This window comes from Trichechus manatus, unplaced genomic scaffold, assembly GCF_000243295.1.
Source record: "Trichechus manatus latirostris isolate Lorelei unplaced genomic scaffold, TriManLat1.0 scaffold00065, whole genome shotgun sequence".
NCBI lineage: Eukaryota > Metazoa > Chordata > Mammalia > Sirenia > Trichechidae > Trichechus > Trichechus manatus.
The window spans coordinates 1,200,327-1,214,391 of NW_004444001.1; the positions used below are offsets into that span (position 1 = coordinate 1,200,327).

The window sequence follows — 14,065 nt, forward strand, 5'->3', positions numbered from 1 at the left end:
ACATCTTCCTAGCAGGAATGATGAGAATTAAGGCATGTGAGGCTCCTAACATAGTGCCTGGCACACAACTAGCCCTAAGTAAGAGGGAGGTGTCCTTGGGGTGGTGACATTTGAAGTAGATGAGGTGGTGAAACAAAAACAAGCAGGAGGAATCCTGACACTCACAGATCTACACTGCTCAAGGTTACACAGTTACAAGTGGTGGGGCCAAGGTTTGAGCCCCAATGACTTCACCATCTAGGGTCTTTCTATGAGACCAGACACACGGCCTCTTTCAGGAATCCTCAGGCTTTAACTGAGCAGGGTACAGGAGCCCTGCTCAGATGGGTCAAGTGTTGTTTTGTTTTGAAAGAAATCCCATTAGGTTTGGCTGTATGTGTGCATGTGTGTGCATACGCGTCTGTGCAGCAAGGTAAACTGCCACACATACGCGTCTGTGCAGCAAGGTAAACTGCCACACAAGGACAGTTTTGAGCTTACTAACTTGGTATCATTTTTTTCAGATTTGCAAATAACTTGTTCTACAAGCAAAGAACAGAGTTTAATGTACAGTTCTCATGATTATATATTCTACCTGGATACCTCTAAGAAAGCAGTATGTCTTAAAAAGCAGCCCCTGGAGCAAATGCTATTTACATCTAGACATTCAGGGAATTCTGTAGTTATTCTGAGTAATCAGCAGAAACTCAACACTTCTTCATTTTCACTTCTACAATCTGTGTGACTGAACACATAAATGAGGTTGCTTATGAGAAGAATTTCACTACAAGTCCGAGTTAGCATATTGTGAAAAGCAAATCTCAACAGGGTCCCCCACTCCTCCTCAGCCATATTCAGTCCCCAAATTCTTGGCCTTCAATATGTTTATTGGACCAGAACATAGGCTACAAGGGAATAGCATTACAGCACCTAAGGCATCTAAACTCAAGACCACATAAAGTAGAGCTAGTGCTTTACTAAGAATATATAAAAAACAAAAGAATATATTGGGACTTAATGAGCAGAAAAATATTCTTATTTAGTATTCAGTTTTTAAAAGCAGAGTTGCTTTTAAAGCTATTTACTTTTAGGATGCTAATTTTATATAAATTACTGACACAAACAGAAAAAGTACTGATGCTATTACAACAAAGTAGTGGTTATCTTTGAGAGAGAAGATTATAGGCGATTTTTCTTCTTTACAATTGTTTATATTTTTCAAATTCTCTATGTATGTGCATTACTCTTATAATAAAGGAAAAAGCTATTAAACAGAAGAAATTGTCTGACAAGTCTCCTGCCCTCTTGAAACAGAAAGATAAAGATTTTCAAAGAAAACAGGCAGAAGAATTCAGGTAGTTTGTAACAGTTATCAAAAAGACAGCGAGGAACAAAAACACCCTACAAATTAAATTTACTTTTCTATTTAAAAAAAAAATTTAGTCAAGACAAAATTGTGCATAACAGAACATAACATTCTAGAATTTTGGTGCTGGAAGGGACTTCAGAACTTCTCTAGATCAATATATTCATTTTATTGGGTGAATATTGGGTGAAGAGATTTATCAAGGATTATCCAGCAATTTAGTTTCCAGCACATGAATTCTCTACTAATTTGCTATGAGCTTAGGAACCAAGCAACTAAGCTTATTTACATGTCTGAAGATAAATATAAACAGGCCATTACAGAGGTGGAGCAGACTCTTCTTTAAGCAGACAACATATGATTTGGAACCTGAACTTTTTTTTTTTTCCTATTGAAATATTTAGGAGCTTTTTTTTTAGCCTTACTTCCTGGTTCTTGGTTGGGTTCCCCATTCACTGAGGAGGTTGTCCAACAGAGGGGTTCTCAATAGGTGATGCATTAGTATAGTTAATTATATGCTAAGAGAAGAGGACTATCTTTGGCTTTATTACAAAATAACCTTCTAAGTTTATTTTTAGGAGCAATGTTCAATCAAATCATAAAATCACAGTCTATCATTCAAGCCTTTCAAAGAAAACAAATGACAGCAAGCTTACCTGCAGAGAAAGTAAAAAATACATAAGGCAGCTCACAGCTCCCCTCCTGTGATTACCAAAGGGGTGCAGGTGTTAAAGCAGAGGCTGCTCTGATCAGTAAATACAAAATGTTCCTGCTGCTACCCCGGCCTTCCCGTGGATACCTTGCTGTCCAGGAGAAGATTGTCTGGTTTGATGTCTCTGTGGATGAATCCAAGCTGATGAATGGAGTCTATGGCTAATACTGTTTCTGCTATATAAAATTGAGTCTCCTCTTCTGTCAGAGTGTCTTTTTTCATCAACAGGGTCATCATGTCCCCTGGAGACAAGAAGATACAAAGCCACCAGACACACACACACACACACAAAAAAAAAAACAAAAAAAACCCATGAGTAAGTGACAGTTTTCAGATGTCTTCACTATCTGCCAACATAAGACAGGGCTAAGCAGGCCCCTGCTGTGTTCCAGAGACTGACCCACACTGCCAATATGAAGGGAAATGGTAAGTGGTTTCTAACGCTTAAAAGGTAAAAATCCAAGCTCTAGGGAGCAAAGCGCTTTCTCCCACCTAAGCTGGCTGATGCTGACCACAGAGCTGTGATTTACTTGTGAGAGAAAAAGGAAATTTCCCTCATACCAAAAAAAAAATATATATATATATATACATACACATACATGTACATACATGTATATACAGGATATATATATGTGTGCAAGATTTGCTTTGGACTGGGGGGGAAAAACTGCTTTCCATTTTGTGCAAATACCTACAAACTTCTCTCTTCATAACTAGAACTAAATGGCATTTCCACATAAGTACCGTCATTGTTAGAGAGAGATGTTAAAATGTCAAACAAAAATGTAAACATTTTGGGGTTGCTGAAAACAAGCTCTTCAATTTCTATTTACAAAACACTAGAACACAAACACACACAAAAAAGGCAGGACATACGTAGCAAAGTGTTAGTCAACAAAAGCTAAAAATGAACTAAAAATGCTATATACTAGAATGTGTAATAGCTGCCTCCCAGGAGTGCACATTAAATATCTCCCAAGATCAGCATTCTTTTTCCTCCAGTATTTTATTATAAATATTTAAATGTGCACCAGAATGTTTTATACAACTTTTACAACACAGTAGCAGTTATTTAAACTTACACCCTTTAATTTTCTGCAAAGTCGAATTTTAGCTATTTCTTCTTAATACCAGCACATAAGATGGCAGAAAGAAGGTTCTGACCCCAACTCAACAGTTAAGACAAAAGTAAAAAAAAATATGTATAAGTAGTTTAAAGCTAAGGGAACAGAAAAGAGTCACAGTTTAGACCATATAAATCATAAAGGCCCTTATGTTAGAAAACGGGAAAAAGAGAAAAGAAACCTCAGATTTTAACAGAGCATCCCGCTACTTTTTGAATTTCATTTCATTTATAACTTTGGGAGAATTCTATATTCTTGGAGAAAAGTAGGTCTTTTTCCCTCAGGCAAAAATTAAACCGTTCATTAAAATGCTCTTTTTTGGCCCAAGACTTGAAAAATATGATTCTCTAATCACTCCTGGCAGCCACACATTCAACCCGGAGGCACAATGGGGAGTTGGGGGCAGTGTGCTCTGCCAGCTCTAACGAGCTGTGTGGCCTTAGCTCCACCACCCAGGAGAGCAGCCAATGGCCTCACCTGTGAGCGTGCCCTGATGATGAGAGAGCTGAGGCCAGCTGGTCTCTGGCTCTGCAGGCCAGCTCCACCAAGTGCAAGGGGCAGGGTCCAGAAGACATGAGGAGAAGCTATAGAAGGTGGTATAGGTAAGGCCTAAGGAGACACATGTCAAGGGGCTAGTGACCAAGCTGGCTCTTTCTCCTATTTAAGAAATGGCACCTAAATGTTAAAGGTTTCTCCTCACTCTACCAGCCAGACTCTTTTCTAACCTTCATCAATTGTTATTAAAAACTTCTTACGACCTTAAGTCTAAACTGAGGGTTAGCACAAGGCCAAAATATTATGCCACAATTCTATCTGCTTTGCTTTATTACCAAAAAGGAAAAAGTTGAATTTTCTTTCCCCCCCGCTTTCTTTGCGCAAAGTTTGACTGCTCGCTAGGAAATAGACTGTGTTCCCCAAGAACGGATGGTACATAATGTTCTGGGTTTACTTTGGAGCTTTCTTAGGAGATGCCCAAGCTGAGTTACATAAAACTTGAAATCTCAGAAATGAGAAATTGATTGTGGCTACTAATATAGACAATGAGAAATTCATTCCTTATTAATGTAAGTTATAGAAAAACAAAAAAAAGTTGACACAAAGAATGTTAAAGTTTCAATTTTGCCACCTGAGTAACTCATTATACGTGATTCCCACTGACAGGAGAGCAACAGAGCCTCCTAGTTTATTCCTATATGTTGAAAAATGAAATGTCCATCTGAAATCATGAGAGTGAATGAGAAGGTTACTGTTATGGCACTAAGACTGTAGAAAGGCACCTCAGCACAAGACACGTTACTGACCTCCTTTATAGACCTAAAAAAGATATAGAAAGCAACTTCGTGAGCACAATTAAAAGTAGAAAGGAGGGTTAATTATTGATGTGAGAGAGAAACCACAGAACAAGAAGAAAAAATGACCTTTCATCAGCAAGTAATTACCTCCAGGCAGGAACTCCATGATTAGGTAGAGGTTTAGCTTATCCTGAAAACTATAGAACATTTTCACAACCCACAAACTGTCTGCCTCCACTAGAATGTCACGCTCCGCACGAATGTGGCCAACCTGGAGGTATATGCATTTGATTAATGACAAGCCTTGCTCTGCTTTATTAGACTGTATATTTGTTTAAACAATTTAAGCACAGTTTTGAGTATTTAACTGTGAAGATGCAAATGAGATCTAATTTATGCTTAGGCAAACCTACTAACTCAAAACTAAAAACATTCGACTTGAAGATCTTCAGTGATGAAAACCTGAATGATAAAAGGCTACAAAAATTGCAAAATTAATGGCTTTAACACAAATGGCAACTTAACAGTCCTATAAATTGAACCTCTGATTAGCTAAAATTACCATTTTTCATATATTTTTTATTATAATAAACTTCTATGATGAAAATAAGTCCTCAAAATGAAATTCTCTAACAAAGTCCCATCTCAGGTCTGCAATGATAACTGCAATGACAGTGACCGAGCTGACAATTCTAGAAGATTATAATGCCACAGCATTTAGTTCACTGCTGTGCAGACTATGTCCTCAATCAATTCTCACTGAATTGAAATATAAGAGCACCAAAGAAAAGTTATAGGTACAAATTAATGATATTCCCAATTTTATACCTTTATTGAAATATCTAGCTCAGAAAATCAAGCTATAGAAGGTTTGGGGGAACTGGCAGAATTACTTAATTAAAAGTTTAAATACTTAATTAAAATAATGTTTTATAATAAAATTTACCACATTTACTTTAAATAAATAATAGTAATCAAAACATTGCTACATATTATCAAATCCTGTTCCCTACTCCCTTTTTTAAGTGTCACAAGATCCAAAGTTGGGTTGAATCAGGTCTAAATTTATCAGGACCCAGTACAAACCTTGAAGAGAGGTTTTAGTCTTAACATATGCTGCAAATCTTGAGTTTCACAGTATGTCCTGAGGTAAAAGATGTACCAAGGTTCACAAACAGGCACTTCTGCTGGCAAATTCAGCTCATGGTTGTGTTCTGTTTGATACAGTGTTGTGCGTGCTTGTTTGTTTTACTGGAACATTTTTTTGTGAAGCCAGGTACTCTTTCTGTTGGGACAAGGACCCCACCCCTCTCTCCTATCTTGCACCTAATCTGCCTCATCCTTCCATGCCAACTCCTGGGGGCTCGAGGCTTCTTAATGTGCATATTTGGGTTTTCAGCCTCTACTAAAATTGGTCTTTGGGGAATTTTTAATAGCTTCAATGTCGCAGAAAACTTACATCTCTACTTATGAGGGTGGGGAAAATGGAAGGTAAGGGTGGTAAGATAAGTGCTATGAAACCACCAGGAAGCAGAGTACAGCATCCGCCCTTACGGAGCCTTAATACAGAAGTGGAGCCTTTGGGAAACACTAGCTGCGGCTAGCTGGACTGCGGCCTAGGCTGTGACCTAGTCACTGCCGAATACTAAGGCTGCAGAAGGCTGGCCTCCGTGCACCTCGGCTTCCCCTGGCTCCCTTCAGGCTCTACCTACTTCAAGGAGCCAAAGAAAAGGGGAGGCACTACTACTGCCACTTGTCACTCACACTGGAGGACAGAATGGTGGCTGCAACATTCCCTGTTTTATCAATGGGGAAGCTACAGTCACTGTTGAGCACACCTTGCCCTACTCTCCTGGAGCTGAAACAGCAGCTAGGAACTTCAAAACCTAGGAATGGAGCCATGGGAGTATAGGGTAAGGGAGGGAGGAGCTAGAAGCACAACTCACACCAAAAGGTTCCCTCTCCCCTGTTCCATAAATATTTAATGAGGTGGGGGATTACATGCTGGTTGCTATCCCGGGCAATAGGAAAGTAAGATAAAAGCCAGTCTTTTGTTCTACAAAACTATACTGGCAACACAACCGGAGGTTTTGCTTTTACACTGGAGGAGAAACATTAAGAAACTGGCCAAATGCTGGTCTCTTATCCTTTAATATTTTATTTTCTAAGTAGCAGAAATTTCCACCCTGTGGGACAAAATAACAACCAGAACTCTCAGTGGGTAGCTTTAATTTCTGCTCAGTTAATTAAAAACAAACAAACAACTTTTCCTTTGGATAAAGCACCTATGCCTACAAAATCTTAGTATCTCTGAATCTAAACTTTGTCACCTCTATCCAAAAATAAGGATGGATCTGTACTGATCTACTTCCAATTCCCACATAGCACAAACCCACAGCATGCTTCTTCAAGATGGCCAACCCAGGTAAAGTTTGTGGCCGGAGACTTTAAATGGATCATACTGAGATCAAACCTAGGGACCTGTGTCCATAAGCAAGATGAGCTAAACAATTAAGTCAGTGCATCATTTAAAATCCTAATTCTAAAGATTATTTCCTTTACTTTCATTTGGAAATTGCTTTTGAGGAAGGCACAATATTTGAGAAAATGTTTTTATACGATATGTTTGAATCATCCTCTCTGTTACCATACCAGGCACCTGGCATGTGCTACACAGAATAAATAACTCCGCAGATCATGATGTGTGCTTCTCTTCACAACTGTATTCTATATGTTAATTATTTGATAAAGAGGGGTTTTGAATCTTGGTTAAAAGTTGCAGGAAATATGTCTTGTAAAAATAAAACTTACAAATATAAAATGAAACAAAACTTGCAAATATACTGACTATTCTATACAGAAGCTTTACATTTTCCTTCTCAAGATTAAATGAAACTCTTTCAGTAACTACACACCCATACCACACACTAAATTTTAGATAATATATAAATAGGGCTGTTGTGCATTTTGAGTAAGTTTGGTGTTGGCATAAACTATAGTGTCTAAAGATTTACTGCTGGGGTATTTTGTACTCTAAATCGAAATTCTTGGGAGTCTAAAGCTTCTGGGCAACACATGAAAATTAGAGAGAAAATAAAAATTCCAAACTTTGAGGTAGCACTTAAATGAGGGCAGAGAAGACTCAGAGATTATACTTCCTCTCTAGAGGCAGAAAGTACTGGGTGCAGGCCCAGTCTCCACCCCTGCTCTTGGGCTCTGTATCAGGTGCTCTCCTTCCCAGGGGGGTTTTCTTGCCCTCCTGCAGCACCTGACCCTCTATAGGACATCTACTGTCATCATCAATGCAGTCTGTTCTTAAGCAGCCAGCTAAATTAAATTAGATTTATAGAAAACCTGCACCCTTCCTTTTTTTTTAACATATGGTCTAATATTTAAAATCTTATTTATTTTACATAAGTACTTATCTTCTCATAAATCTATTTGCCATATGGGTTTGGGTTTTAGAAAGTGTTCTAATCATTAAAAGAGAATTTGCACTACTCTGCCGTTTGCATTATATTTTTCAAATTCATTCAGAAACTGGAAGACTGGTCTCTCTTAGATAGTACTGAGCTACCTGGAAAACCCAACTTTGGTTTGGTTTACAGGATAAAACATATTAAGGCACATTTTAGATGGTAAATCCCAAATTCTAATTCCTAGGCCCCAGTCCCAATTTCTCTCTCTCAACATTCAATAAAGAACATGCTACCACAGTAAGTGTGACCTCTAAAAAAGCTCTTTTTGACAAGAACATCTCATGATCAAGTGGGTGACACAAACAACAGATGCTTCTCTAACAGGCTGCCAACTTTAAGAAGACTGTACATAACATAGAGGCATTATTTGTACTTTTAAAACACATGTAACTGCTTCTTTGGTGGGGGAAAAAAGTAGTATTAAATATATAGTCGTACATGAGAGTTAAAGAAAACTAGTAAGACTAAATTTTAATTAAACAAAAAAAAACCATTTTAGGAGACAAAAAAACTCATAACTTGACTAGAAGCACTGCTACAGTTGGGCTTTACCTGCTCTTTTTCAAGCATATCTGCTTTACGGAGTATTTTCATTGCATACACATGCCCTGTATCTTTCTTCTGAACAAGCCGCACCTAAAAGTTATTAAAAAAAAGAAAAAAGAAAAAGCCAAGTCAAAAGTTTACACTGCCATGCTAATGCTTTCAAGTGTTACAGCAAATAATGTTTAAACTGAAAAAGTGTTACAATTTTAATATAAGCAACCAGCAAGAACAAAGCAGGAAAAAAATGCCTTTCAATGTTGCAAAGTGAATACATTACACACAGCAAAGTCAATGCTAGAAATATCTTCAAATATTTCCACATCCGAACAGTTTTGGTCCCTATCTGGGCAAACCAATCTAATTAAAAATCTTCAGTTTGAATGTAAGGACTCATTAAACCTCTGGCACACTCATTCAATCAGGTTAGAAAAAAGTAAATGATTACAACAACATTTAAAACAAAAGCAAAAGCTCACACATAGGAAAAATATCTGGAAGGAAAAAAACCTAAAATATGTAATTAGGGAAATGTAGTATGTATGTGTATAATGTATAATTTGGGATATGCCATTTTCCTTTCTGTTTTTTATGTTCCAATATGTTTAAATAGATGATTTAATGATGAAAGCCCCTATACATCCTGCCCTCCTCTCCTAAGATACACATGTAGTCTTCTCCTTGCACAACCTGTCTTCATGTTTTCCCATAAGTCCCACAACGCCCTTCCCCACTGAATGAACAAAAGCTCTCTGAGAGGTGGTACTGTTCCTTTCCCTCTCTCTCAAGGGGCCAACCCAAGGATTCTGAACACTGGGATCAATTTAATCTTTCACCTGTGCCTTTGAATATGTACTCACATTTTCCCTGGGTACTAGTTTTTAATAATATGCTGCTCCTTTTATACAAAGATAATGCAACTATTGCATCAGTAGCTCCTTCAGTTTGGGAGTATTCCCTTAATGGGAATGACCGCACATGGGCTCATTCAAACCCTCCCCAACAGATTGCTCTTGTGATCAAGCAGGATGCATCTGCAAGACTAGCTCAGACAAAGGTGCAAATGCTTTCAACTCTCTACCATTACCTATACAACTCCATTCTATAAATTCTGTCACCTAGGGCCATCTTTTTAGAGCTGTGCCAATCTGGTGGGAAGAAATAAAGGATGGAGATATGCTGGTTTGTTCATGGAGAGGCAGTGTGGCACTGGAAAAGCAGGGCTTTAAGTTCAGGAAGACCTGGGCCCAACTCCTGGACTCACTGCTCAGTAGCTCTGTGACACAGGGACATTATACAGCCTCTCTAAGCGTTAATTTGATCATTTATAAAATAGATTATTGTCAGGATTATAGGAGAGAGGCACTCAGTAAATAATAAATGTTGGTTTTCTTCTACCTTTCACCTCTCCCTCTAAATCAATACTTACAAGCACCAACATTATCTCTGGCAAAACAGAGACAAGCAATCAGAGATCTGGGACAGTGGAAAGGGAAGAGAGAAGGACAGAAAGAGCAGTCAGGATGTGGGGCTGACATACCTGATCCGCCTAACCCCCTTATTTTCAGCTATATCAACAACATGAGCTTACGGTATGTTAGAAGCTTCAAAGTTCTGAGGTATTTTTGCATCTGATAAGTAGAACTGGTGGTTTTTACCTCACCAAATGCTCCTCTGCCTATTACTTTTAAGGACTCAAAATCTTCTAATCCAAGTCTTGTTCTTTTCAAACGAAGAAATTCTGTTTCCTTCCGAGCATGTGCTGATCTCCTGAGTTGTTTCTAAATGTTTAAATAAGGAAGGAAGGGAGGAGGAGTTGAAATTCTGAAACTCTGTAACAAAGTCATATTATAATTTGACCCAGCCAGAAAGCAGGGTCACACTCCATTAGGCATAATAATCCTTTCACCCATGAAAGCACCACAAAACCAAAAAAACCAAACCCGTTGCCGTCGAGTCGATTCCGACTCACAGCGACCCTACAGGACAGAGTAGAACAGTCCCATAGGGTTTCCAAGGAGCAGCTGGTACACTCAAACTGCGGACCTTTTGGTTAGCAGCTGAGCTCTTAACCACTGTACCACCAGGACTCTGAAGAGGTCACTCCCCCTCTCCTTGGCCTTCAGATGCAATAACCAAGCCTGAACAGATGGGGGCCTCCTCTGAGGATTCTGACTGACCTACTTCAGTAATCCTTTAACTTTTCTACTGAAGGAGGATAAACAATCAACATTTTCCTTTAACCTTTTCTATATAAAATAAAGTATGATTTCCTATTTCCCTTTGAGTCTTTTACACATTTCAATTCATTTTATGCTCTAACTTTCTATTATTCCCACAAATTCTGGGTATTTTTCACCATCTACCTGGGTTCTTTGATTCATCCTATTTTTGAGGGCATTGCCACTGCCATTTCAGCTCCTTACACAGTCCCTTGTTAACTATATTTTCTCCTACCACATCTGTGGGCACTGGGAGGAAGGGGTGATTTCAGATGGATACGTTGCCTTGATGCCGATTTCAGAAATTTCATTCAGAAATTTGCCCCACTTCTCATGGAGTCTTTTCAGTGAGTTCTGGAAGTATGCTACAAATTTTCCCTTTTAAATTTCAATTTGATTTCACTAATTTCATCCTCCCCCACCCCTCGCCTTTTTTTACTCTCCTTAAAATTCTAAATCTCATTAACTTATTATAACTATGCCCAGAGAAGTATTCCACTCCTGGATAGTTAATAATTAACTTCTCCCTCTGCATAAGTACTTAAATCCAGAAGCGAGCCAGCGGTCATAAATTCCTCTATCACAAAGCCTTCGCCTGTGCACCAAGGCTAACAACTTACTGGGCAAGATATGACCTGCCATGCTGGGTTTCAAGGGGAAAATTCCAGTATTAATTACCTCTTCATCTTTTAAGCCTTCTTCTTCCATCACTTTTTCTAACTTCTTTTGTCTATAAAAAGACACGTGGAATAACACTTGAATGATAACTTTCTGAAAATTCTATATAAGTATTGTATGCAATTGTTTTTTGAAAAATGATAAAAATTGGTGAATCTCAAAATGTTTCATTACAACAAAAAATTACAATTACTAAGACAAGTGAAAAGATTTCCATCCTTTGTTTTGTATTTTGAAAAAGATTATATAAAATGTTAATGCAATAAATAATATTGCTTCAAAATGGAAAGTTCTCTCTCCCTCCCTTTTTTCATTTTTTTTTTTTTCACAGAATTTCCTCCTTACCAAACCACAAAACAGCTGGTATTTGATAACCTCTTATATAGAGTATTACCTCTCCCTCTCTCTGGTTGAAATCTACTTCCTTTATTTGCACACCTTCCTCCTCCTGCTTGCCGCAAGCAAAGAGCAATAAACAACAAAGATAGAGGCAGAATTTGGAGATTCAAGGGGGAATAAATGATCAAAAAAGGTGACTGGCACCACTATCAAAACTTAAAGACTCCAAGTCCTTGGAGTAGACAGCTTTAGTTTAACAAACTTCATCCAAGAATAAATTTGATCTACAGTCTCATACTGATTTAACTAAAAGAAACAAGTAAAACTTCATTACAACCAACTCCACAGGACTTTCAAGTATTCAGTGTAATACCAATCAAAGTGCATGGGCTGGAATCTCCCCTTCACCACTTAACCAGCGTTCCAGATAAAGAGAACAACGTGAGCAAGCCAGGGAAGACTAAAGCCTGTGAAATGCTGAAGTAACAGCTTGTGGCTGCGGCACACAGCAGGCAGGTTAGAATAGCTCCGAACTATAAAGGACTTCGGAAGCCATACCAAGAATGTTAAATCTTATTCCGTAGACAACTGACAGCTAATGTAAGCTTGTGTGCAAAGGAGTGACGTGATAAGATTTCTATTTTAGAATGACAACCAGCAGTAATGAGGATCTGATGGACTGGCAGGGAAGGCAACTGAGAAAGACCTGAAGTCAAATGAAAGTTACTGTAACGATTCAGATGTACAGCAAAGATCTGGGACTAAGGTTAGAAAACTGGAATGAAGTCAACGGAGCCACTGCAAAGATGACCAAATAGCAGTAGATGTCAAGGGAAAGAATTTCTCATCTAGGTAGATAATGCTGGCAGTAACCAAGACAGGAAACACAGAGAGAGGAACATGGGAAAATAATGAGTTTCACTTTGGTCACTGAATTTCATTGAAATAATGTTGTTGCTGTTCTTAAGTGTCAATGAGTCAATTTCGACCCATAATGACCCCACATTACAGAGTAGAACTGCCTGACAGAGTTGTCTAGGCTACAATCTTTACAGGAGCAGATCACCAGGTCTTTCTCCTACGGAGCAGCTGAGTGGATATGAACCACCATCCTTTTGGTTAGCAGCCAAGTGCTTAACTGTTGTACCACCAAAAACTCATTGCCGTTGAGTCTATTCCAATTCATACCAACCCTATAAAACAGAGGAGAACTGCCCCAGGGTTTCCAAGGAGTGACTGGTGGATTCAAACTGCCAATCTTTTGGTTAGCAGCCGAGCTCCTTATTACAATAATAGTATTTAGTTAAAACAAATACATTGTATAGAAATCATATCACAAATCTATAAGATCAGACAAATAATAAGAATTTGTGTTCAAACTCTCAAGAAATGAAAAGAACTACCCTGATTCTGATGGAAAGAAGAAAGCACCTACATGGCTCCCAGTGTTCCTGCTTTTCTCCTTAATAGTTCTAAGAATACTTTGGAATATGCATCTATGCGAGCACATGTATTGGAGGGAGAGGGCTGCACTGGTAGTTTCAGGAGTTTACATTAATTCCCTTTCAGTGATTAGGATAGCTGAATTAGGGAAGAGCCAGAAGAGTGAAAGCATAACATCATGGCAAGAACTAGTACAAAGAACTAAACTATGGTCAGCTCTTTTTGTACCTTCAGTCTCAAACACTGTCATACTTTCTGACTACTTCTTTGAACGACCACACCAGGCTGGGCGAGAAGTCCATTGTGCTACAGAGATGGCTCATTCTGACTATATTTTAAATCTAAATAGAGAAGTTTCCCACTGCATTACTGCAGGTGTAATTAAGTTAGTTTCCACAGAACACTTGTCTAGGAGTGCAGTTATCAGAATTAACTTCTTTTTGAACACAATCAGATTCTTTCATTAGAGAAAACATCCAGGAAAAAACCTATCATGCACGCAAAAAACCCAAATAAGAAATGAAATGAGCAACATTACAACAGACTCAACTGAAATAAAAAGGATCATAACAGAATATTATGAAAAACTATACTCCAGCAAATTTGAAAATCTAGAGGAAATGGATAAATTTCTAGAAACACACTACGTACCCAAACTACAACAAAGTGATGTTGAAAATCTGAACAGACCCAAAACAAGAAAAGAGATTGAAAAAGTAATAAAAAAGCTCCCAGCAAAAAAAAGCCCTGGCCCATATGGCTTCACTGGAGAATTCTACAAAACATTCAGAGAAGAGCTTGTACCAGTACTACTCAAGCTATTTCAGAGCATAGAAAAGGAAGCAACACTTCCGAACTGATTCTATGAAGCCAGCATAACCCTAATAT

General features: G+C 38.3%; 1 protein-coding gene across 5 annotated transcripts in view; it reads right to left on the bottom strand.

Moving 5' to 3' along the window:
- STK38 (serine/threonine kinase 38) overlaps positions 1-14,065 on the bottom strand; it is a 38,953-nt gene that overhangs the window by 11,862 nt on the left and 13,026 nt on the right. For all 5 annotated transcript variants that reach the window (XM_023734137.1, XM_004379407.2, XM_023734136.1 and 2 more), the window contains 5 exons: positions 11,396-11,447; positions 10,154-10,276; positions 8,505-8,588; positions 4,621-4,744; positions 2,145-2,299 (listed from right to left, as the gene is read on the bottom strand). In XM_023734137.1, coding sequence (XP_023589905.1) covers positions 2,145-2,299; positions 4,621-4,744; positions 8,505-8,588; positions 10,154-10,276; positions 11,396-11,447 — 538 coding nt within the window. The remainder of the gene's footprint in view (positions 1-2,144; positions 2,300-4,620; positions 4,745-8,504; positions 8,589-10,153; positions 10,277-11,395; positions 11,448-14,065) is intronic.